General features: G+C 37.9%; 1 protein-coding gene across 1 annotated transcript; it reads right to left on the minus strand.

Annotated features, from left to right (window-relative positions):
- Window positions 1-2,736: 2,736 nt before the first annotated feature.
- Window positions 2,737-26,814, minus strand: WASL (Wiskott-Aldrich syndrome-like). Its single transcript, XM_014964082.1, has 10 exons — window positions 26,685-26,814; window positions 25,368-25,454; window positions 24,730-24,826; window positions 19,635-19,658; window positions 14,702-14,870; window positions 12,373-12,415; window positions 11,819-11,972; window positions 8,105-8,628; window positions 6,780-6,888; window positions 2,737-5,461 (listed from the first exon to the last, which is right to left on the minus strand). Exons 1-10 carry the CDS (start codon window positions 26,769-26,771, stop codon window positions 5,400-5,402), a joined length of 1,356 nt encoding a protein of 451 aa, XP_014819568.1. The 5' UTR covers window positions 26,772-26,814; the 3' UTR covers window positions 2,737-5,399.

Raw genomic sequence — 26,814 nt, forward strand, 5'->3', positions numbered from 1 at the left:
GCACGGAACCTTGATAGGAGCTGGATGGGATGCTGAGAACTAATCCACAGCATCCCCATTTCAAAAACAAGCCCCAAAGCAGTATCACGCCCTGTATCCTCCCTGTCATCTGCTCTTGGCACCTACTTTGATACAAAGAGCTTGCTATTTGTTCTTGTACCAGGCAACCCACGAGTAGTGTGGTCAAAAGCATAAAATGCAGGGCTGAGCACTGTTTAATGAGACTGATGGCAGAGGGGATCCCTTGCTCTCCACAACTAACCTTCCTCTTACCTGCCTTGGGCACAGCAGGTAAGATTTAGTAATATATTCTCCAAGGGTTAAGTAACTAAAGCTATTACTGATGAGAACTTAGTGCTTGGTAGAACAAGTAGGGCCTTGAGAGACAATGCTACTACCAAACAGATTTCTGCTGCAGCCACTTGCCTTTCATGCTTCCCCACCTTACCCTCAGGAGACCAACCACAGAGAACATATTTCATGTTAACTGGGCCTAGACCCCTTTTCCCACCTCATTTTGAATTTAAAAATAAGAGCGGATTCTCTGCTGACAGTTGGACAGGCATAACCCTCACAAAGGACCATATGCTGAGGATCATTTCTTCCCTTGACGATGAAATAAGCACTGTTTTGGTCCAAAAGACTATTCTAACCAGAAAAATTCTTCAGTAGCATCTAGTAAAAAAAAAAAAAAAAATAAGAAATAAAGGATGCAGGTTTCTCACCATTCTGTCAGCCTGTGCATCTTGTATCCCGTGTACCTGGGAAAGCCCCACCGAGCAACCAGGGCCCCCAAGTCCAGCCCAACTGCTCTGGCAGTTGCCTGGTTTTTGGCAACAACATCCAGAAGAGCCGATTCCGGGTTTTGCATGCCTGCCCATGTCATTTAGGCAAATACTTTCTGATACATGATACAAGCATTATCGTATTTCTTAAGCTTTAAACTCCAGATCGAATTGTGTCCCCCCAGCTGGCACATACAAAAATATAATGTGGGTCTAGGGCTGGTTTTGAACTTGTTCTGTTTTTTAAAACTTCTCTGAAGCTTTCTTCCCTTAGAAAAGCTTACACCCCTTCATCTAGTCCTCAAGTAACAAGTTTAAAATTCCTACTGCTCGAGTAACACAACTCAGAAAAGATGATTAAGCTTCAGGGAGGGAAAAAACACACATATGAAGTAATGGCTCAAGAATTTCACTCCAAAAAGACTCCAAAAACTCTTTAGAGCACTAGCAAAAGGGCCTTAAGTATGTTTGTCAGTACTAATAGATAAAAACCACAAGAAATATAAAATACCAAGCTTCAGAGTTCCAGGTATGTATTAAAGCTGTTTATAGATGGGTAAGTTCTGCAGGTATTACCCAAAACTACAATAAAGCAAAAAATTAAATACCTGATAAACTACTATTCTAGCAGCTTACTCCACAAATACTGTGAAATAGCATGAAATAAAATTTGGCAGAAAACAGCTCATTATTTATGTTTCCATATTGATGCAATGATTCTACTTCTCAATAGGTATCTGCATTAATTTCAAATCTGTGATTTCAAACAACTACTGGTTTATTTTTTCAAGCACAAAATAGCAGACATGCCATAGCAATTTGGTAATTAAAATGAAAAAAAAAAAAAAAAAGTGTCTTCTACAACTGTATAAACATCCTCAAACTTTGGAATGCTACTTCAGAGAGAAGTGTCAGGCTTAAACATGGACACTAAACCTCCACAGCTCACGTTCTAGTTCATGCTGCCCTTCCCTTCTTCTCACTCCCAAGAAAACTCCAGGCAGTAAACAAATCCATAGCAACAGGAGTCCTTCCAGTCAAAGGACACCCGCCCTTTGGGAGACAGAGGTTTAGTATCTCCTAAGCTTCCCTAAACCATTTTCACTTTTCTATAAATAAAGCTGCTTATCACTGTACTTAAGCTTCAGGAACTTTAATTAGGCCAGGAATTCCTCTAATGATTAGATAGAGGCTGTTGCAATGGATTGGTAACAGTCTTAAAACAAAAGGATCTCTCCTCCTGTTTCCTCTTTACATACATCGCACTCGGGAAAATAACCATCATCAAACAAAAAAAATGAAAGAAAAGTCTCCTTTCAAAAGCGTGTTTTAAGCTCGTTTTTACTAAGTGGAGAGGGAATAATTATACACCTCAGCACACCCTGCAAGTAACAAATCCAACTTTGCTTCGCACTTAAAGACCAGAAATCAGAGAAGTACTAAACTTCAAAAGAAAGCGTACACCAGAGAAAAATCTGAAGTGCTGACTCTCCGGTGCTTTCGAGGAGGAAAGCTGACTGCTGAAGGGCCCTGAGCTCAAACACTACAACGAGCAAGAGACAGATTTACATCTGTAAAAACCTCCTAAGTTAGAGTCTTCACTGACAAGAGTTAACTGCTTCGTCCCCCTTCTGGAGGGTTCATTAAGGAAGCCAGGTTTGTTTGACCTTGAGCGGGGGGATTATTGCACTCCTGCAGCAGCAGCCCTTGCCAGAGAAGGGACCTGCCAGGGGCACGGGGTGTCACATTCTTCCTCATTGTGTTTATTCACCAGCACAATCCAACTTTCCACAGACATGAAAACTACTGCCATTTGACAGTGGCTATTTACTGCTCCGGGAACTCGGCCGGGGGGGCCAAAGTTACTTTTCAAGCATGTAATCAATATGCAGATCTATTTTAAAAGCCGTTGCCACAATTAGCACTTAAAAACCACACAGTTTTACGCTGGTTGGGTCAAATTAATTTTATTATGCTCCATGATGAATTGCCACCAGTGCAACATCCTATTCACTGTACATTTCAAAAATTCACATACTAAAAATTTCAGTTTGATAAATGGAGAACTGAATGATTGAGAAGTTCTTACGGATTCCATAGGTACAAGTGGCTAGCTGATATTGTCTATGCACATAGAGTGTTGAGATACAAAAGCCTCATGCTAGTTTGTTAGTCGCTAAGGCTATCTGGACAGTCATTTAACCAGAATATAATATAAGAGAGGCCTCCATAACAATGTTTAGCAACAATGCACCACTATCATGAAACGCGACCTTCTGCTCGCAGGGCGAGTGGCGGAGTGCTGAAGCATGCAGCTGTGACTAACTTCGCTGCCACGGCAGTCTTTAGGCCTGAAGTTTATCATGTACAAACACTACTGGAAAGTAAATATTAACCAGGACACCACTGAATGTGAGTGTACTTCTTCTGTATGAAGAAAAAGTAGTAGAAAAACCAAAAGCTTTCTTTGGCCGGTATCTACAAATCAAAGTTTTATTCAATAAGGTATCTTCAGAGCTCCCAAAACCTGGAACAGAGGTTTGATTAATGAACTGTGACGCTTAATTATTAACTATATTACAGAAATTCCAATTGTGGGAACATAACAGCTAAACATATCTAGTAAGTAGCATGTTAGGAAAACCTCTAGGCCTCATCTGCTTAATTTTAAAATGCCCTATATGCAATAAAAATTAAGGGAGCAGTGCCAGAAGTTATATGAAAGCCATACAAATATTTTCCTTATACACAAGTTCTTAACTCCACTGCCACTAGCTACCCCAGGCTGCACTTGCACTTGATCCAACGCTCAAGCCATTCCAGCAGCAAAGCCAGTAGGAAGTGTTTCTAGCAGCAGAGGGCAATACAAAAGTTACTGCAAGAAAGTGAGACCACTTGGAATTTTTTTTTCCTCAAGTTATGTGCTTAAATTACTCTTGGAAGGAAGTTAGCATCCTCTGAATAATTTAACTACAACCTTACCTCTCCCACTACTATTCAGCAACTTTCCTTTCTTCTCATAAGACTAAATTAATCCCCTAAAGACTAGGTTACAACTGGGTTAGAAATCCAAGCCGTATCATGCAGGTCCAGCCTGTCAAGATCAGGTCAACACTGGGTTTCAGTCAATACAATTCCGATAACTTAAATTTAATTTGATAGCTTGACTACAGTCAAAGACCCAGGACACTATGCATTAACTACACTCCAAGTATGACTGACTTAACTAAATATTCCGTGTCAGATAATGTGGTTTTTAAAAAGATTTTCTACCTGAAAGTTACAGTAAGTACAGTAATTACTGCTGCAGATATTAAATACCCACGTAGCATAGATTAGTATTTTGTAATAGGCAGATATGCCAATGTTTACTGCACTACGAAGTACAACTTATATAAATGTGCAAGCCGTGAAATGAGAATCCCATTTTCCGTCCACTTATTCAAACACTATTCTTGTTAAGTGGGTTCTTGATCTTCATCACAACCCTTGGTCTTAAAGCCAACATATGAAGACAGAATATTGCCATGAAGTTCAGTATTTATTCAAAGTGTATATTCTGAGTTAATGGCTTTCCAACTTTATGGATGTAGGATTGGTGTTTCAGCATTTGTTGTGTACCATAACGCAAAGACTGCAAAGTAATACCACTTATGTTTACTTTATTAGTACACCAATGTCCTACAAATTCTAAAAAGTAATTAAACATTATTGAAGCAAGCATTAGACACAGCCCTTTAGCCTGAAAACCACATAAAATTGATTTTAAAAATAAATCAAACTGTAGCAATTGCCAGCCTCCAGTATAGCCCCCAGTAATTTACGCGTCTTCATTCTGAAAGTAAGAGCTGGGAAAGAAAAAAAAATAGACTCATCTTGTCTGCATCAAAGATGCCTTTACCACTATTAGAATGTAAAGCCGCCGTGTTTAACTTCAGGTAGAGAGTTCCCTAATTGAAGGATTTAATCACTACTGCTGTCCAATAGCAGCCAGTGTTGCTACAGTTCGGGCAAGGTTATCATCTTCACAACTAGCTGTGCATTTCTGTACTGATTTTGTTGTCTGTAAAGCGTAGTGCTAACATTTGAACTGCAATGTTGTGATGTATTTGAAACCATGCAAGAGTATAAACCAGCCTCAACATTCATGTAGCATTGCATTTGCAATGAAGGGGCTAAATAAACTAAGAGCTGCATCACTTAAAGAACATAGTGCTATACTAGGTTTTAATAAGAAAATTTAGATACAGAAAAAGTAGGGTATGAAAATAGTGTTTTCCTTCTTGCATTATAACTAAATTACATTAAGGTTTTTGTCAATCTCACATGTTACATTTAGACTCCCTTATTGATGGAATGGAAAGTATTCACATGTACATGATCACCCAGGTGTAAACTTGCACACATTAACAGGGAGTAGCTTTGTAGAGGATTATGACAAACCTTTACAGATTAAATGAGGTATTGCACAGATTAATAAAAAAGCAAAAGGCAACAAAAATATACAGCAAATTGGTAGAACATTTACATGATAATTTTACAGAATCCATAGACAGAAAGTAGTGTTTAGTATATCATTCACCTTAAAAAATATATATATATAATAATATATGGTCAATCATCCCATTCGTCATCATCCTCAAAGTCTTCTTCATCATCTTCATCCTCATCTTCATCTGTAAGACAAAAAAAGCAAATCACTTGCATGTACCAAATTGAAATGACAAAAGTGTTACAACTTCAACATAAATGTTTGTTGTTAACTTTATTTAACCTTCCAGTATTTTTAGTATGTATCATAATTTAAAAATTGTAGCCTGTTAGAATTAAATTACTTATTTGTTAGGCAAAAACATCTCCTTCCCTGGGTGAATGCTGTACTTAGCACCCTTCTGCTATTTATCAGAGAACACCAGGTTGGAAGGAACCTCAAGGATCATCTGGTCCAACCTTTCTTGGCAAAAGCACAGTCCAGACAAGACGACCGAGCACTGTTCAGCTGAGTCCAATGATGGGGAATACCCTACTTCCCTGGGGAGATAATTCCAATGGCTGATCGTTCTCACTGTGAAAAATTTTCCTCTTGTGTCCAGTCAAAATATCCCCAGGAGTAACTGGTACCCGTTACCCCTCATCTTTTCCATGCGACTCCTTGTAAAAAGGGAGTCTCGAACTTCTCTGTAGCCACCCTCTAAATACTGGCTGATAAGGTCTCCCCTAAGCCTTCTTTTCTCAAGGCTGAACAAATCCCATATAATTTATGTAAAGAACTAAAATTAGAGATTACTACATAGGGCAGCAAATCAATAGACTATATAGCACTTGGTCAAATGATTTGCAGACTGTAAATACAACTTCGGTACAAGACAAGCTCGGGAAGGAAAACAAAAGCCCAAACAAAAGAGATGTAACCAAACAGCTGCAACTGCAGCTACTGAACTGCTGGTATTTGAGAAATGCAAATCCTCTTGCAGCCTTATTTCTCCCCAAGCGCTGAAGTGTGAGAAGTTGACTCAGTACTAGTATGGGACTAGTCCAGTTACACAAGTCATCTGATTGCTATCCAGCAGGTGGCACCCAAAGCACACTGGAAGCCACAGTTTTAAGACCATGAATCTGCAAGAGCTTTGGCTTCTAGAAACAGAAAGCATTAATAACCTTCCTTCCAAAATATTTTGAGTACTTATTTCATCAGACATTTAGTGGATAAAAATAAGTTAGTTGTACCAGAAAAAAAAAAAAAAAAGTCTTTACAGGGATATTAACCTTGATTGGTAATTTTTAATTCAGTATTACCGCAAACTACTATACGCCAGTAACTCAAAGCAGCACGAAGCAACCATTCAACCCATCACTAGGGATCTGCCTTGAGCATTCTGTATTGGACCATATGCTGAAATCCATGCTTTTTTCCAGCAATATTTTACATTGAATAGAAGTACTAAGTCTTGAAAACCTGACACTGTGAGGTCAGAAAGATTCCATCAGGCTCACCTGAAGAATGAATGGCTTTGCTCCTTTTCTGCATAACTTCCATTAATGCACCCACAATTCCTGAGGTGGGTGCAGGTGTTGGTGGTGCACTCTCCTGACCATCAGATACCTTGGAAAAAAGGACACGATAGAAAGATGCAATTAGCAAACAGAACCTGTGTATTTTGAGACAAACTTCCTTAAAAGATTATTGAGTTCATTTTCAGTCAGAAGGAAGAGTGAAACTGCTGTTTGTTTCTTTAGCTCAAGCTAAGTTTTTATTTATTAAAAAAGTCAACTTTTTCTCTAGATGTGGTGTCTTCTCTTTAAATGTGGTGTTGGGGGATATGGTGTAGGGAAGAACTTTGTAGAGTAGAGCTGATGGTTGGACTCAATGATCCCAAGGGTCTTTTCCAACCTGAACAACTCTATGATGCTTTTGCTCTACAACACAACTAGTCCATACTTCAGATTAAATAATTCAGCTCTGGACTTTCATGAATTGAGTGCTCAGCTGAAGTAAAGCTTCTTAATATGTTTGTACAGACATGATTTGTATGGTTGCATAATCATTATTTATTTTATTCTTGGTATATATCCAATTTATTTTTTCTTGTTTGGATTTGTTAATCAGCTCTGCTTTGGGTTGATAATCCCTTCTGAAAGTAATAAACTTTGATGCTGCATATCTGTAATGGCAAATAAATATTAACATGCCCTCACACTTTTTATATCAAAAGCCTCAAATGCAGGAGAGTGGCCAAAAAAAAAAAGTACCTACAGGCAAAAGTTTTTTAAAGATATTCAGTGACATCAAGGAGAAACAGTAATAGCCTGAGCTACAGTAGGAACAGCAGAGGCATCCCTCATAGGTTGCACTTTTCTAGACACCTTCTTACAAGCCTCAATGTTTCCAGAGCACAGGCCCATTTTAAGATAGAAAACAATAAAATAAAACTATCTAGTGTTTGCCTTTCACTACCATTACCGCTGAACTCATCCCCTACAGTTGCTTGGATGATTTTACTAAAGTATTAAGGATCTTTCTTAGTGCTCGCAAAAGGTCTTTACAGCCACGGTACTGTGGTATCATCATTGCATGAGTTATGCTTAAAACTTTACTGAAAAGCGAGAAATCAGTTTGAAACAAGGATAATTCCATGCACCAGTACTCCTCTATAGCAAATATGCATTCTAAGCATTTTCTCAGTACTACCATTTGAAGCATCACGTCAAAAACTCCAGAAGTTATGATCCAGCCCAAAACAGAGCCACAAAATACACCACAATGCTGCAGCCATTTGCAAGTTTCAAGGGGACAGAGATAAGAACCAGCTTTAACTCACAGATTTTAGCTGTATACCCTGTCGTATCTGGTCTAACAGTGCATCTCTTCCTGAGCAGGACACTGGTCGACTGTTCTGTTCTACTTTCTTTAACTGAGCTCCTTCTCTGATTTGATCCAAGAGCGCTGCTTTGTTTACTGCAGGAACTGGAGGCTGGTGATCACCCTCTGAAGGAAGGCCTGGTGGTGGAGGAGGACCAGGAGGGGGCGGCGGAGGAGGTGGTGGTGGAGGAACAGATGACCCACTTGCTGGTGGTGGTGGTGGAGGAGGAGGAGGGCCGGACGGTGCAGAGGACGAATGCACTGGTGGTGGTGGAGGATACATCCTGTTTGGAGGAGGTGGGGGCACTGTGGCACCAGGTCTAGATGGAGGTGGGGGAGGAGGTGCTGCTGTGGGAGCTCTTGAAGGAGGTGGAGGTGGTGCCCCTCGTCCCCTAGCAGGGGGAGGAGGAGGACCCGAGCTATGGGGAGGTGGTGGTGGAGGTGGAGGGGGGCCTCCTCTGCACGGTGGTGGTGGAGGTGGGGCTGAAACAAAACAGAACAATTTACAATTACACTCTACTCAATACCCGTAAGTCTTTTGGAGACTAGCAGAAAAAGAAAAAAGGCTTTGCCTTGCCTTTTGCAAGGATCTCTGTGCCTCTGCAAATTTTACCAGCTCTGGAGCCGAATATAAGCTATGCTTATACGAATGCACACCAAGCCAAATACAGCCCCAATGTCTCTCATGTATTTTGGAAAAGAATCAACACTGTAGGAAGCAAGTGCAATAGTGCAATAAATAAAAAAACTAATTAAAGTCATAAACCAAGCATGGTCATTCCTTTTGGTTTGGTCCTATGGCAGCAATTTTTTTCATAATCCAAGTGTATTAAGTTAGTCTTTCAATTTCTCATGACAAAATGCCGAAAAAACTCTAAGAATCCTCTAAAATTTTGTTGAGCTAGGATAGAGGGCAAGAAAAAGGGGTTTCAGAAAATACACTTAAAGTGAAATACAGAATTTCCACTTTGTGGAATCTATTTGTTGTTTTTTTTTAGGGAATTACGAACACAAATATTTTTTGAAGCATTATCTTCTAGTAACAACACAAAAAACCAATGCATTATGATGCAGCATAAACTGACTCTTAGTCTCTTTTATTGAAAATTAGTTCCAACAATATCTTTATGGAAGGGACCATAGAAAGGAAACAACTTCAGGGCAACCTCAACACACAGGATCATTTCTATATGAAGTGGCCTTGAAATGTACTTCCCTGCTAATGGCGTTTAAAATAGAACTGTTTAATTTTCTCTTCCATTAAGCATCTAATGGCTTCTGATTCTTTATGTTACGTGATTGTTGCACTTAACTACTTAATAATCCAGGTGCCATCACGTAACTAAGAAAATTCACATTTAATTTCATGTGCTTTGATAACTAAAAGGGTATTACACTCAAGAAGATACTACTTTACCTCTCTATTACGTCCTTGTTACATGCTGATCAAGTAGGCTGTCTGCACTGGAATAGAGGGGACATCCCTAAAAAAGGGATTTTGAGGAAGTAGGAGACACTAACACCTCCGTGCCTCCTTCTCTGCTCATCTTAGAGAAAATTGCAAGTTACGATCTTAAGTTCCCCAAATTGCTCTGTTTCTTTCCATCCCTCCAAAATAACAACATGGGGAGAATCTCCTCTCAAACTTCATATATTTTGCAAGAGCCGTACTGCCAACATTTTTGATTTAAAAAAAACCAATTCCACTACTTTCTGCCTGACATGAGTGTAGTTTCCTTTTCGGCCACTGGAGGCCAGTATTTTCAAATAGAACTTCGGAAGCATTTTGGACAGTTTTTCTGTATTAGCAAAAAGATATATAACGATGTCATGCTCCCGAGTCTGTAGATTTTGAACAAAAGGTTTAAGTTTTGCTGTGGGGTATGGTTTAACTTCATATATAGAAAGATATGCCACATACAATCTGTGGCAATAGAGTTCAGAAGTTTCTATAAGGCTTGCCTGCGGTCAGCTGGAGCGAAATAAGGAAGGGAGGAGGAATAAGGAGGGAGCACCATTACCTCATCCCTCTCCCTTCCCCCCAACGCAGGGTACACACAAACCAAAAATAATTTAGCTTTTTTATAAATGCATATTAATCTGAACATGGCTACTAACAACAACAACAAAAAAGCACACAAAATCTTCTATTGATGGTACTGTCACTAAAAAAAACCCAGGGAAAGGGCAGGAAAAACAAGAAAGTAACTTCTGTCTGAGCAGAACAACGTGTCTGCAACTGTCCAGTCAACATCCCAGCAGGGTGAATATGTAAGCACAGAAATTCTTGCAATAAAACACAGAAAAATGTGTTTCAGTTGAGAAAGAACACTTCAAACAGCAGTCAAGCCTACACATCAAATAACATAATTGCAGGTAAACCCACTGAAATACTGGAATATTTTATCTACCTCTCTCAAAAAGCAGAGGTAGATTATTATCATGCATGTTAAACGTGAGGCAGCTTTTCTTTCAATTGCATACATGCAAATGGCCATAACTTGAAGTTAACATATACATAATAGAAAAATAGGCATTTTAAAAGTATTTTAAGTGAGTCATAGGACTCCAAGGCAAGTCTTCTCAATCCAACTTTATGGTCAGTTGTCTGGGATCAACAACTCGGTAAACATTTACACAGAATTAAGAAACTGTCAGATTTCTTACTGAGAAAAAAAAAAAAGTAACTGAAATTTTGCTTGCAATCAGCTAAGAAGTTTGACTATAATTTTTAGTATTGCAGTCAAACAGATGTGGACTAAGGTTTCTCATCTAGGAAAGAAATCACACAGCAGCATAAGTACTTTGAAGCATATGCTCAGATGCCAGCTCAAATACATACCGCTCCACCGCGGGGGACCTAAGGAATAAATGTAACAAGTCACTGTACCCTGCATTTGCATCTCTGCAGTCACTTGAACAATTTATTCACTAGTTTCAAACTGCTATAATTTCAATGGCATTTATATCCTATTTTTCTTGAGAAGTGTTCTAGGCAAATTTTGGAAAGTCTGACATTGGCAGTATAATTTTCAGACTGACTTGCTACGTTCCACTAGATAATGCATCAGCTAAGATTACATTTAAAGGTTAGGCAGGAAATGGCTTATTTGAGAATCTTCTTACAGCAGAAGCCTGCTAAAAGCTATTACTTTTTACTTTAAATTAGAAACCCCCTTTTGTACTTTTTAAAATAATCATATAAAATTTGCAGGCCTCTAGCTGCTTGCAAGGTTCATTACACAGCCCTGCCAGGGTAAATGGGCACCACACAGACACCCGTCAGACACGTGCTACTACTGTCACCGACAACAGAAATGTTGCTAAGATTTTAATTTATTTATAAGACTGAGATTACAAAATAAATATATAGCATACATAGTCTGAAAAGTCTATGTGCGATATACTGCATAGCTTTACAGTCACACTAAGTGTTACTGGAATTATTTAACTGACAAAGATCCTTACTCGTTAGGGAACTCTCATGGGTCAATGCATGAACATTTTTAGATAGCGTATGGTACACAGAAACATTCTGAAATCCAACACAACTGTGGTGATATGAAGTCCAGAGAAAAGAATTAAAAATTGCTCATCATCAACGGGTCCTATACTAATCCTTAAGGCCAAAAATATCCTGCTATTTTTTATATGGAAATAAAAAGAATCCCACCTTGTCTGCGCAGTTCATTTTTAACAGCTTCCACACCTCCTGTTTTCTCAATGAAATCATATATGACCTTTGAAGTTTCTTTGTCTTTTAGCTGAGCTTCTGAAATTCCACACATATCAAACAGGTTTTTCAGTTCTGGGTCTAAGTTGTTCAACTGCAAGACAGACACATTACTTTTACATAGCTTGAAACAGAAGAAATTTTTAAAATAGCATTTGCATGGGGGAAAAAACCCACAAACCATGTAGTTAAAAGGAAGAGCAAAGTGAAGGACAATTCTCCAGGTTGACTTTTCAGTCAGAGAAGACTATTTTAGGAGAGTTAAATACCTTACACAAAAACATTAAGTTTTGCACGTTTTCCCCTCAATCCTGGATCTCTCCTATTCCCTTCTACTCCAACATCTCTCTGTTTGAATCATACTATAAAAATCTCAGTTTAACTATTTTGACGTGCAGTAAAGTTTACTTAATGCCGATCTTCACAATTTACATTAAAAAGCCTCTAAAGCTTTTAATTATTCAGTGTTTTAGATAACTTATCAAATTACTTACATCAAACCCTGTGTTTGGATCCCAACCAACATGTCCAATGTGTCTAAAAAAAAAAAAGAAAAGTCCATTTAATTAGCATAAAAAGGACCTTGTTAACTAAAATAACAGGAAACCAAGACAACTAGAAATTACTACCGGGTTCCACCTCCAGGCCTATAAGACATTAAGGCATTTTTACTTCTCAGTGCCCCACTTGAGAAGAGAGTAGTAAAAACTTTCTTTACTCCCACTTTTTGTCTTGTGTCAAAAAGCTCAAGTGGAAGAGTCATTTTGCCCCCTAAGATTATGGTCTGTGGCAAAACATGAAGGTTCCACACCACCCCGTGGTGCATATGGATGGTAGTGGAAGGACTGCTCAGAGATCCAAGGGAGATGAAGTTTGGCCATATAGAGCAACTGGACTTCAAGCCACTGCCATGGTCTTGAGTGTGATGCAGCTGGAAAACCTCCTCCTCCCTACCATCGCTCTTTGATCTCCCCTCACCTTCTCCTGTTCACTTCCTTCTTTCACAGAAGAGTCAGGACTGTTTTCAGTTGCCATCTTCCTAGGCTTCCAATAGTCATTTTATGTGGCTATTAAAGTATTCTTTTATGTGATGCTAAAAAGGCAGAAGAGTTTGTGTCCCTCAAAGCTACTTCACACAGCTGCTGTTGGCTGCAGAAGACAGAACCATCATGTTACCAGCACTCCATGTTTTGGGTTTCTTTTTGCCAATGGCCAGTCCTAGAAACACAATGTAGTCTTTGGGAAGGCCAATTCACAGTTTTAAAAATACCAGGTGGGCTGTTAGTAGCCAGTACAACCTAGACTAAGCTTGACAAATTGACTGCTTTGCTGTCCTCATGCAGGGCCTCACACAACAGACCTTGTATTTTTGCTTGTGTCTGTTAGTACCACCAACAGCACAAGCTTTCTTCCTTAATGGGATGACTGAAGCTCAGTGATCAATTTTGGTCTCAGCATAACTATGATTAGCGAACTACTGAGTTTGAGGGGCAGTAAGAAATCTGGTTTAAAAATTATATTATGCTACAGAAAAGGCAAAAAAGGGAAGCCCTCTGTTTTGCCTAAATATTTAAAAGCTTTTCACTACCAAAATATAGGATGATTTATTGATTACAGAATTCTGGATTCAGCTTGTCTGACATACATTTGACACTCATTTCCTAATACATGGTATCCAATTGTAAAGTCAATATAGTCTTACCCATATATCTCTGCATATCTGTGCAATTCATGATGCCCTTTTAAGAGGTTATGAGCATATGATTTGGAGCTTTGTGTACTTTATTGATATTAAAGTTTATATGGATCAGTTTTAGCATTATTTCTTGTTTCTTTTTCATCTTTTAGAATAAAATAAGTTACTTGTACACATTGACTGTAAAACATTGTTTTCAGAGTTACATTACTGTAACTGGTCATAGCAACATTACTTTTATGGAATTTTATTCTGGGAAGGCACATCAGTGGAAGCAATGCAAAATAATGGTTCAAAAGAACAAGACCCTCACTTGGCATGTAACCCCCACACTGGTTTGCTAATACTTCACAGAAGCTGATCTTTCCAGTAACTAACTCAAGCTCTTTAAATTCCTGTTGCTTTAGCAAATAAAGCATACTTATTTTTAACAGCAGAAGATTAAAATACCAAATTATATTTCAGGAAAACAAGAGTTAATTCAGTAATCTGACCAAACTCAAGTTTCACGAAAAGTAAGCTTCAAATGATACATCATGACTATTCTAAAAGATTGAAGATAGGTAAGAAACAATATTAGAAAAAAAACAACCCACTCCTAAGAGGTGTATACACGCATGCTGTATTTTCATCACAAGATATGGGTACAAGCCTATATACCAGGAATAAAGTTTGTAAACAGAAAGCCAGAGCTAAAAATAGGGCTATGTCATTTCTGCTGTTATGACAAGTCAGGACCCACTTGTGTATTTTGTGTGATGAGGCACAGCTAAGCAGGCACAGCTGTAAGAGTAACAGTATTAAAGAGGTGACCGCTGAAGCTAAATATGAGTCTGCACTGAGCTGACCACTTCAATAAGACATTTTTATGCAGCTAAATTGTTTTCTCAGCTATTTTAGGATAGTAAGTTACTTTTTGTTTAGAGTTGCAGTAAACCCCTCACCTCCATATAAACTAACTTGCTTTTAAACCTTGCAGCATTCCAGCTGGCATCCACTGTGCTTCAGGTTACACACAACGGTCACACTTAGAACTCTTGAGCAAGTGTAACTGACACACAGAAACCCAAACCAACCAAAAAACACACCCCACCAAAGATAAAACCCGAACTCAAAAGAGTCCTTACTGGAAATTAGATGGCGTTCCAATATCTGCCTTTGTCAATCTTCTCTTTTTAGTTTTTCCTTTCTTCTTTTCTTTGGTATATGAAATATTGTTGACTTGTGTAGCGTAAAATCTGTTAGTTGTAATTTCTGGATTTTTGATATCGACAGTTGCCATTGGTAGATTTGGGCCTGCAAAGGTAAGGGACAGGATTTTTACTATCGTGTGTCAACAAAGCCATATTTAATCTACAAACTTTTTTTTTTTTTTTTTTTTTTTGAGTGGCAAAATACTTGTAGTGTAGCCATACTCCTCTGTACCACATGCATCTGGCTGGGTTCTGGATGTCAGAAACAGAAACTAAGTTATTTGCTGAAGAAAAAAAAAAAAAACCCAACACCCAACCATGTTGCCAGGGCAGAGCAATGGCAGAAACATTTTCTAAACTAGAATTTGATTTTTGCAAATTTTGCAAAGAAATTATTTTAAACTAAAGAGCTTTCGAGTGCACAGAACACATGGAAAAAGATATATTAAGGTTCAGCATAGACTAGTCTATAAGCCTAGACAAGAATGAAGAATTGAGTGTCATAACCAGTAACACCCAGCACGTGATTACCCTGGCAGCACAGTAAACTGGTCTTAACGAAAAGAGAACCTTTGCTTAAGAAGCCCCAAGTAGGAATGCCTTCTGCTATCTCACACAGAAGTAGAATATCACAAGAACTTCATAAAGCTGCTCTGGACATACTGTTGTCTTCAACTATAGGACAGTATCTATTCAGGATTTCTTTTTTCTTACTCTGACAGATTTGCAAAAGTCCCAGATAAGAAACAAAGCTTGAAGAGAAGCAACAGTGAAAACAGTACCAGAAATAGAAATTAAACACCCACATTATGAATTCTGTTCTCAAACTTTGTTCTTCATTATAAACAATTCTGAATTACTATCCTTGTTATTTAAAACGCATCCAAATGATACCAATTATATGCCAATTTTAACATTTTATTATTATATTGCTTGCGTAACACAAGCAAAAAAGTATACCTAGCATGTTTTATACTTATGCTTTTTCAGTTCTGACAGAAGAAAACCCTTGACATAAGTGATAGCAGTATTTAAATACTAAGAAGCAGTTTATATATTTTTCATATATATATACACACATACACTTATTAAAAGAAATTTGCAAGAAGTGATCTCATTCTTCCAAAATAGAAACTAAGCAGTCAATTTAGGGCTAGTTTGGCCAGAACCAGTTTAAAAAGCATCCTCCGCTCTGCTGCGAGTTCCTACCCAATGGTTGGCAAATCAATTAAAGTAAGACTCAGGCATCCAGTCTAAGTGGGCAGACAATAAAAATAATAAAAAAAATAAAAAGGCTTTGATAAGTCTGAACTTATTTTTGACATTGTTTTTTTTGTAACTGCATTTTATACGGATGATTCAAAGTCTCCTAAGCATTCTGAAAAGACCAACAAGCTTTAGGTTTGACAGTCTAAAGTGCAAATCAGAAAGGAGGAGACAATACAACAGATAAATCCAAATGTCAGCTATGTTAACTCCTCAGTGGGAAGCACCTAGTACTGGCCAGAATAAGAAACAAGAACAGAAACACGACACTGGGCTAGACAAAACTCATCTAAAAACCCTTATAACAACTCCTACGTTCCTGTAGGAGTCTTAAAGGACAAGATTTAAAAGTCCACTGTAGGAAGAATTTCAAAAGTGTTTTCTGCTAAGAAGAAGTGCTTTGATCTAGAAATGTTATGATCTAGACAACTGTCCTTTGAGAATACCAAAAAACAAACTGACCCCATGCAGCCAAACAAAATAATTTGTACTGTTAAAGCTACATCTGAAGTTAGCATTGATTCACTAATTGCCAAATCAACCCAAAATTTAACAAGTGGAGATCAGCAGATGTTCAGAATTAGCTGAAAATCACAGTCTTAATTTCGCTAGATTCAAAACCAAAAACACTGTAGGAGTTCATTATCACTTTAAATCATCTATTAGATTTTCTCACTATTACAGTGATATTTGTAGTTTCAAAAGCTGTACTGAAGTTATTGATAATCTTCTCACAATTCCTAACAGTCTTTGAAATTATACCTTCTTGCATGTAAAATCCTAAGATAACCACACATGGTTTTAACCATGTAAAACAGCAGCCATTTGCAAACTGAAACTATATGCTGCTGAGCTGAAATTAGGAACTGATAGCCTGATACTAATTGCTTGATACTAATAACATTCATACCAGAGATCATAGTGAACTTTTAAAGATGAAATTTTTTCTTACCGTCAGTTTTAGACCTTAGATGTCCACGAGGGATAAAATAACCTTGGGAAGAACTGCACTCTTCCAGAACAGCCATATTTATATCCAGTAAAATTTTTCCCATCATAAGACATGCACCTTCCCCATCAGGTGTAGAGAGCTCAATAAATGAGGATGAGAGAGGCATATAGAGCTCATCATGGGGAAGTACCTGACAGTACAGTGGCCTTAAACATCCACTGTTATCAATACTTGTGACATCTTCAGAAGGTGCTCCAGAAAATGTAGTACAGAACATTCTGAAACGTTAATGCTATGAAAATCTCTGTATTTTATTTGGAACCTCTCTAGGCATCTGTCCCACACTACAGAGAGCCCTACAATAAATGCAAACTGTTCTAGTTCACATCTGAAACAAAATTCTGCCACATGGTTCTTAAAGATTCCCTCAAAACCCGATTCTCTGACAAATCCTTATTTCATCCAGAACTTTACTAAGAGGTCAGTTCAAACACAGTAACGCTTCTTTATTTGCATGAAGAGACCTAGCTATTACAAATGACTAGAACATAAATCCCAGGAAATTACAGACTAATACATTTTACATAACTGTTAATGCCAATTTGATTTTAATCCTGCAATTCTACAAAAAAAAATATAAATCTTAAATCCGTACCACTGCAAACATCATACGAAAAGACAGAGCACTTTTTCCACACAGCTTCAACACATGCAGAAAACCCAGATAAACAAGCCCCACTAAAACAAAATTCCCCACAGTATTTCAAGCATGGATCACGTGAATACAGAAATGTGACTGTTCTTGTTTTTCAGTTTTAAAGGTAATTATGGATTGATACCAAGTACACAAAAAGCAGATGTTCCATTTTTTTTTCCCCAATAAAATTTTCACTGCATATAGAGAGTAAAACAAAAACTAGCTGTTCCTACAGGAGGTTCTTCCCTCCAGTTTCATGCTGATAGTATATATCTGCACTAGTCTGAACTTTAAATACTGAAATGCAGAGTCTGTGTACAGTATAACCACCTGAGGCTATAACCTGACCATTCCTCCCTGTGACTACAGAGGGCATGACCACACATAACCCTTTGCCAGCAGAGAAACCAGGCATTACAGAATCTGACAGAATCAGAAAAGAAAAACGGTTAAAAGGTTGTGAAAGAGTAGGTGGATGTCCCAGGGAAACAGTTCACTAAAAAGCAGAGACGCTCAGAGCTTCAACTAGTGATTATAAACCTGAAACATTGGGCACAAATCAATGTCTTTTACAGAATATTCAAGATAAAGGCATAGGACCAAAGAATGCAAGTTTAGTATGCAAGTATTTTTCTCAAAAAATGTTGCCTGAGGTCTTATAGGATAAATTATAGGGTCTACTTTAAACACAAAAGTTTTTTGCAGGCTTAGATTTTACAGGTTCAGTTTTCTTATATCTTATTCTAATCGCAGATAACAAACTATACAAACAAATTGTGTTATTGCTTGTAGCATTTACAGTAGAGACAAAAGCTAATTTTTTTGTGGTAGGTGGCACTACACAGTCACCACTGCTGTTATTCTTCCCATCTGCTCTGCAGACACTGCTATCAGGGATGCACTGTTTAGGTGAGCAGAAGTCAGTCAAGAGGCAGAACAGTCAAAACCTTCAGAAAGCTCAGAAAAGCTGGTAAGAATCATGGATGGTATTACTTCGACTGTTTCAAAACTAAACAACCCAGCCCCAGTTAAAGGATTTGATACTAAAAATGCCTAGTCTAAACTGACAATTGCCTGAACTTCCTCAAAACTACACGTTTACGGAACAGAAATGGTATTCCACAGGGGGGGTGGGAGTGGGCTTTATTTGGATAGAGAAGATACCAGTAGTTCCCATAATTCAGGATTAGTTAAGGATTACCTGTGTTGGTGACCTACTGAGATGCCTGGATGTCTTGGTTAGTATAAATTTAAGACTACCTCCTCAGTGCATTTTTCACTTGATTTTAAAATAGATGGTAAAAACTTTAGGATTAAATTGATACACAGTTTTAACTCCTTCCATCAATTTAATGAGAGGATCTCCTACGGAACCTGTTATCTTCATGCCAGCGAGATGTATTCCTGAGGGGCAAATAGATTCAAATAATCCTTCTTGCAAAAAAAAAAAAAAGTTTAATACTGACAAACATAGCTGTTTGGTCATATGTCATATATTACACAGCCAGATACAGTGAAATTGCAATTTTATGGATCTTTTAAGGAATCTGTCATCATTATGCCTGCCTTTAGAAAAATAGGCTAACGTTTAATTTCAGCATTTATTTCTGTATAGTGATCCTATAATGCATATTCTCAAGATGAAGCAGCAAATGCAAGGTAATGTTTTCTTCTCAGTTTAAGCTGAAGGGCCTCTGTCCTATTTGCAATGAAACACGGTCCTCCAAGAACATTCTTTACAAATGCCAGCTAAGCCACAAGTCTTTAAAGCTACAACTAAACAAATACCAAAGAACAGAAAAAAAACAAATATACTAGGCCTCCAGAATAAGGGTTTACTGCTTTTGCCACCACATGACTATCCTGAACAAGTCCAAAACACAGCTAAACACAAACAGTAAGTGACAGCAGTAGGAAAAAATAAAATGCAGTGATTCATGCAAAAAGCTTACCATTTGGTGGGTCTCGTCTTTTTTCTGTTGAAAGAGAAAAAGAGCTATTTATTCATAGGTATTACAGAAAAATTCATTCTAAACTTTAGTCTGTAGTGAAGCTTTCAATGACCTCAAACTCTAACTTCAGAATCTATTAATATACTTAAAGCCTACTTGTTGTGCAGTTGAAACAAAGCATTACAGAACAATAAAACCCCAATCTTAGATAATAAGCACCTATTTCAAGTGAGCAAACTGAGTAGGAACATAAGAAAATAGCTACTGAGTTGGTTTCAGACATTTTAACTCCAAAATAAGGTGAAATATTCAAATAGCAGATGTTTTAGTACAACGTATCAAAGAAAGGTTTTTGAAACATTATGCTTTCTGATTTCCACTGAGACTATTCCTTCATTTCTATTTGAAATACAATTAGCACTTTTATACAGTATTGTTCTCCCACAGAATCTAAAGTATATTATAATTATTTTTGGTTTTATGCAAAGAAAATAGGACACAGGGGCAAGACACTTCACCTATGTTATCCAACAGGTAAATGAATAATAGGGAAGAGAGCTAGAATCTCCTTAGTACTAATCTGATATTATATTCACAATGGCAAACTGTTTCACAGACCATGAAGAATTTGTCTTGATGATTTAAAACCTAGCTATAAACATTTTGCACCTCAGTACTCTCAGCCTGCAACAGTAAATTCTCCTTCCCTCACTACAAATTACTATCTACCATATATACCTGCCCTACAACTCACCAAAAATAATATCTGCCTGCCTGACAACTGTCCTTCAAAACCCCTAGTACACAGTTACACTAGTTGTGAACCTACACACACACACACTCTTAAGCAGCAGTAGCCACATGGGCAAGCAGTTTGTCATCTCACCACACAAAAAAACATGGCTCTACAAGGAAGGCTGCACATCCCTCCCTTTCAGATCTGGAATATCTGAAATCTAACAGGAATCCCCAAGAGTTTTGTAATAAGAATTTGTAACAGACATTTCACTTCTAAGCAAGTCCCTGAAAAACTACTAACTTCTTATATTTTTCCAGACACAAACATAAGGAGAAGGGAGAAGGGGCTTCCACAGATGCTGTTGATCTCGTCCTCGCGACATTTAAGAAAAATACACAATCCTAAGTGTGCAACACACACAGCCTCCTATCAGTCAGCTGATCTTCAGGTAGGAACAAAGAACCTGTCAAGGTCACCAAATGTTCAGAGGAAGGTGACCAACACCCCTTCAGATTCAACTTTTGCTGAACAAGCCTTCTTTAGACAGACAGTTGTGTCTTAGCTCACAGCAGGTTAGCTTTAGGCATAGAAGTAGAGAACCTCTGCAAGGGTGCCACAGCAAAAGGTGTCAGGTCTGAGGGGAGACGAATAAAAAAAAATTAAAATAAGCAGATTTTTGGGCCAAATACTGTGCTTTATCTTCCTAGAATATTCAGTTTAAGAAAGCACTGTTGTGTTGCCAAAAAAAAAAAAAAACCAACCCAAACTCAACTTTTGGAACACAATTAGAGTTTTATTCAACAACTCGGCAACAGCAACGGAGGGCGCAAGGACTGACTGCAAGTCATTTGGCACAGGATGGGAAGCTGGCAGAAGCAGGAGGTATTCATAGCAAGTGTTAAGTGGCCCTAGGCCAAATCAAGGGAATCTATTACAATTTTCATTAGAAGAAAGAGTTCAAGAGAAAAGATAGTGGAAAACAAAGCAAGACATTTTAAACACTTCCTGTAATTTCTGCTGGGTATATAAAAGATTATTTTGTGGCCCAAAGATACTAGATCTGGTTTTCTGTGGTTCCCACTGCTGACTAGAAAATATGAATTCCTGTTCTGAAGTGCAGACGATCTGACTGGAGAGTGGTTGACTTCTTTTTTCGAAAATGGAGATGCCTACTGGTCCAAAACAGATCAACTTCACCAGCTGCCTATGTCCAAAAAATACAGCTCCTTTCAGTAAGTATTCCTGGAAATAAGAATGATCTCTGCTGAGACTTGAATCCAATGGAAGCTGAGCACTTCAGAGATGCTGCTGTCTCCCAGGCAGCAAACCCAAAAGCTGTGACCAAAGATTACAAAAAAAAAAAAAAAAAAGAAGCTCCCCATATAAAAAAAATCCAGCTTAAGGCTTACTGCTGTCTCCCAGGCAGCAAACCCAAAAGCTGTGACCAAAGATTACAAAAAAAAAAAAAAAGCAAGCAGCTCTCCATATAAAATATATCCAGCTTAAGGCTTACGAAGTGCAGTAGGAAGGGCATCAGGAGCTAAAAGCTTTTGGAGGAAAAAGGCAGCTTCAGAGAGGGCTAACAGAGCTCCCACCCATGAACAACAAGCAGTCCATAAAACATCAGTCAAGAAGCCTCCTACTTCGGAAAGGCAGTTAAGAGCAAGGCTCTGCTCTACAAAGTCTCTGCTGCCCTTTTATAGCTGACTGCTCAGAATGCGGAGAGGAAACGTGTGTGTGTATACACACATTAACACTCCTGAGGCAAGATAATAAAAATAAAAACTAATGGTACCTACGTGCAAGAATACCCAAAGTGAGAATGTCCTACACTGACAAGTACTGAGAAGAGAAACCTGCTTACCAGGGGAACTATTCAGCGTTGGTAAAGAAGTAAACAGAGAGATTATTGAAGTACATCTACCAGAGAAAGTAATTGATCATAGTAACTTCTTCCTAACCTAAGGTTAAGAATTTGAATTAAAATAAATAAATAAAATCAGAATTTAGCTAGACCAAAACCAACCTGATATTTAAAAGATTAAGACAATGACACATCAATAATTCTTTCTCTGCCTTTCTCCCTCATTCTATTCTCTATCAGATATCCTGTATGTTTGCAAGCTTTTGTGCATTCTCTGTTTGGAGCCAAACTGTCACCTCTCTCAGACTCCAGATGCACTTACTCAGGAGTTGTCTGTATCACGAGTGCATTTCACGCTGAGTGAGGAAGAGCAGAATACTCTTGTTGCCTCTTCTTGCAGCTGTTAGACAATATTTTGTGTACTAGGCTCAGCACCAAGACATAGTTTCGTGAGCCAGAACTGCTGTTCTTGCTACCTTCCAACACCATAAGCTTTCCATAAGACTCTTGGAAAAGTCTCCTAGTGAGCCCTGAATGGTATAACAGGCTGCTAAGTGATCACATGGAGTACTTATTTCAGTTGAAAGCATGTCAGGTGGCATTGCCATTGCATGAAATGAAACCTATTTTGGAATGCAGAAAAGCATCAAAGCTACCCAACTGTTACCCCTATGTTTGAGAAGTTAAGACACATTAGAATACACACTATTTTTATATATAATATAAGTAATATACAGATTATATATAATTTTTATTATATATAAAATAATGTTTTATATAAGCATTTATAAATAAATAAGAAATCACACACAACAGCAGCAAATCAGCCTTGACTTGGACAAGTGCAAATCCCAAGCATTTTATAAGCACAATTAGATATAGTTGCATCAGTGACAAATACAGAACTCCATCTGGTGGCTTGACTAAGGAATCACATGATTAGTTTCAATTCTTGTTTTGTAGCTCTTAACAAGGAAAAAAAAAAGTGGAGTTTTTTTGTTTTAGTTTTTTTTTTATTTAAGTTGCCTTCAAGTTGTAAGTGTTTTGGGCAGGGGGGTTGTTTCCTTGTTAAAAGACATTGCATGGAGTAAGCTAATCCTACAATATGAGTTTAAGCATAAACCCCAAGATATTAACTCAGAGTAAAGAGGAAAAACTTTGTGGTCCTGTGGGGAAAAAACAAAAACAAACACACAAAAAAACCCAACAAAAACCAACACAAGTCTATGTGGAAGGACAGAGATGAACCTCTGTCCTGTGAACAGGGGGGTTGACTGAACCACCAAAGTTTGCTATGGCAAATAATGCTTATGTCCTTCCAAGTCACGTCTGTGCACTGTTAGCACTGTGTTTTAGACAAACAGTAGAATGAAACTTCAGAAGAGGAGGTGCGAGCTGATGCAAGATTACAAGTATGAGAAACATTATTAACACTGCTTCTTAATGACCCCACCTCTTCTCATAAAACCCTATGAACCTAACCTAATTCTGAGTGGAGGGAATCTTAAAGAAGCCATTTAAGCTTCTGGAACAGATGTTCTGCACCTGAGTCACCATACCAGAATGAAATCCAAGTGATTTTAAGTGATCCAAGATCACTTAGGTTCGCAAGAATACTTGCACGGATGGTACTCCCATATGAGGGCTTCCTCCCATTACATCAATCTACATCGCATTACAATTCCATTCCAGAAACACATCCTGTAGCTCAAACACAATACTCCAGCTTACAGCAAGCCTGAGCACATCCCTGTGTTCCCAGCCCATGTTCTGTATCACGTTATTCTTCATGGACACATGGCTGTCCGACAGGTAAGCTGTTTATGGGCTCCCTGGAAAAGGACCAAGACAAGATCTGTAGGAAGCCCGAGCTCCCTTTAAAACACTGACCATGTTTCCTAAGGCATCTTGCAGCTGGCAAAAAGCATGCAGTGCTTCAGGCTGTCCTGTGCTGCTAAGGACAGTATAGGCACATTATGTCTCCTCTTCTTGGCTGTCAAGATCACTAGTTTTGAATAGAAGATATTTCTCTACTAAATGCTGGACCAATGCCAAAAATTCATTCACATGAACTACTGAACATACCAGATGGTAAAATCTTTGTTACAACCCACTTGGGCTGAATTTAAACAAATCGGTTATAAACAACCCAGAGCTAAAAGAGGGTTTAGTCAAATGTGAAAACAGCTTACGGGAAGATTTCTAGTTTTCCCACTGACAGCTTACCATTTTTGCTTCCTCCTGATCTATATTTTCAAACACCAAAACCTTGTAGTCTCAGTTTACAAGGAAACTTACAGCAAGGAGCATCAAGTTATTTCAGAAAAATGTTATTTTTGCACAACAAAGAAGCACGCTTTAATAACACAATTACTTTTAAATATAAATATGGCAGTAGTGCCTCCAGTAGCTTCCAGACACAGAAGTAGCTTCCTGCCTCCCCCCAGAACAACATAAACAAGCCTGAATTTAAGATTAATTTGAATATTTACCAGATTTTCTCTGCCGTCGTCCAAGTAAATCTGTTACTGTTTTGCGGAATAGTTTAGCTTCTTCTTCATTAGCAAAATTAAGACCAACTTGACATGTCTGAAAAACATTAATATTCCCCCACCCATGACTAAGAAAATGTTTCAAAGGCTTTCTTAAATGTCTTCTTACACCTTCTGAAGGTATAATCAGAAAAAAATCATCACTACAAATTTGGAACTAAGTCTTAGCGAAGCATTCTATCTTAAGAATCTCTGTCTACTAATCAAATTTCTAGAGATCATGGCTAACAAATTTGAGCAAAATCTTGTAGCATTGAATCTAAATGGGGAGAGAAAAAATTGTGCTTTAAGAATATATGATATTTCACAAACAACATCTGCAAGTCAAAATGTAATTTCATTAAAGCGAGTTGAAAATAGAGAACTGCATTTTATGCTTCTATCCTATGGATTAAGTTTTCTAGTTGAGATTAAAAGAAATCCTTTTACAAATAAGCTTAAACAGCCTCAAGGAACACAGATAATGTACTTTTACAAATAATTTACAGAATGAAATAAAAACCTCAGTTATATTAAAAGAAGATACTGTTCAAACAAAAGGCATTTAAAAATAGGTAATCAAAGACGTTGAGACTCACATCTCCAGCAAAGGTATGAAAATATCCTCTAGGACTATTATATACAAAGTTATTGTACAGCTCCTGCTCCCACAATAATTTCCCATCCTGAAAAGGAAAAAAAGATTTTGAGACATTTGGACAAATTGCAGAGTTTAACTTCTTTCATAATAGCACCTACTAAGAGTTGGAAGGTGCATGCTGTTAAGTATCTACCTTGCTATTAATCCAACGAATGAGCTCAATCACAATCAAAACATACTGGAGCTTGTGGAAGAGCTGTGGAAGGCTATTCCATCAGGTCACCATGTTCTGTTCAAATTCCTGGATGCTTTCATAAAACATCCTTCAAGTTCTACAATCCTCAACAGCAATGCTGGGAGTAGTAATAGCGACCAGTGACAGAAATACAGTGATAACAGCACAAGCAATAAAGGAGACTTCCAGTCTCCTGTTACTATCTCAGGCTTGACTTGAAAACAGTTAACTTACAGGGAACAAAAATCTCACCTTTTTAGGAAGTTTTAGAAATACATATGAATGGCGTTATAGTTCAGCACCCAAGGAAGAGATTTCTCACTAAGTCTAATAGTCAAGTGACCAAATCACAAAGTCAAATGCAAGTGCCAACTGGCAATCCTGAACAAATCTGAGAGGCTTCAGGCACTGAGCGTTGACAGATAACGAGCTGTTCCTGGCTGTAGAGATAATGGGAAGCTTTCCAAAGTCTCCAAGTCAGTAGGACTTATGCTTCTTAGCATCATTTTTGTAATGAAAACACATCTTAGACACTTCATCTCTTAGTTCCCACTGTCTTGAATGAAATATTATAACAGGACAAAGACCTTCAGTATGAACGTATATATTGTAGAGGGGAAAAAATCCCACTTGTTTGTCCTGCAGTTTTCACACACCCCAACGCTAATCAAAGAGATTGTTTCCACCTGCATAGAATACAGCATCTATTTTGTTAATATCAAAGTAGTGACACCTGCTAGAATTTTGACAGCTACCCATATCAGTGACACTATACTAACTTTCACTAGTTTGACTAGTCAGATCCATATATGACAGCTTCTGTGCTGTAAGAAAATTGTATCTGATATTTATTTCATCCATAAAAGCCGACATCTATGAAATAATTTAAACTTAGAATACCTGAGAAAGTTGCAGTTGTCTATTAATAAGCACTGTAACTGAACCACTTAAAGCATAACCATTTACTTGAGAATTTCTATGAGTTTGTAGCTACGACAACCTACAGTCATTCAATTCAAAATGCAGAATAAATACAACCGAGCTTGAGGAGTCTGAAGAAGAAAAAAAAAATATGCTTACCTTAATGTCAAATATTCTGATAAAATATGACCTCTGCGGATTGTCCTTTACAAGGCAAGCTACACCACAGCATTTCTTTGACCACATGGCATTGCGATCTGCTGCATATATTTGAACAACTGCTGAAGAC

The sequence above is a fragment of the Calidris pugnax genome, unplaced genomic scaffold (assembly GCF_001431845.1).
Source record: "Calidris pugnax isolate Ruff unplaced genomic scaffold, ASM143184v1 scaffold44, whole genome shotgun sequence".
NCBI lineage: Eukaryota > Metazoa > Chordata > Aves > Charadriiformes > Scolopacidae > Calidris > Calidris pugnax.

Excerpts from the sequence above, each read along its gene's own strand:
- WASL (XM_014964082.1), bottom strand. The coding sequence starts at position 26,771 with ATGTGGTCAAAGAAATGCTGTGGTGTAGCTTGCCTTGTAAAGGACAAT. Across the intron at positions 25,455-26,684 it reads TCAGAATATTTGACATTAAG|GATGGGAAATTATTGTGGGA; the intron begins GTAAGCATATTT and ends TTTCCTTTTCAG. Across the intron at positions 6,889-8,104 it reads AGGGTATACAGCTAAAATCT|GTATCTGATGGTCAGGAGAG; the intron begins GTGAGTTAAAGC and ends CTTTTTTCCAAG.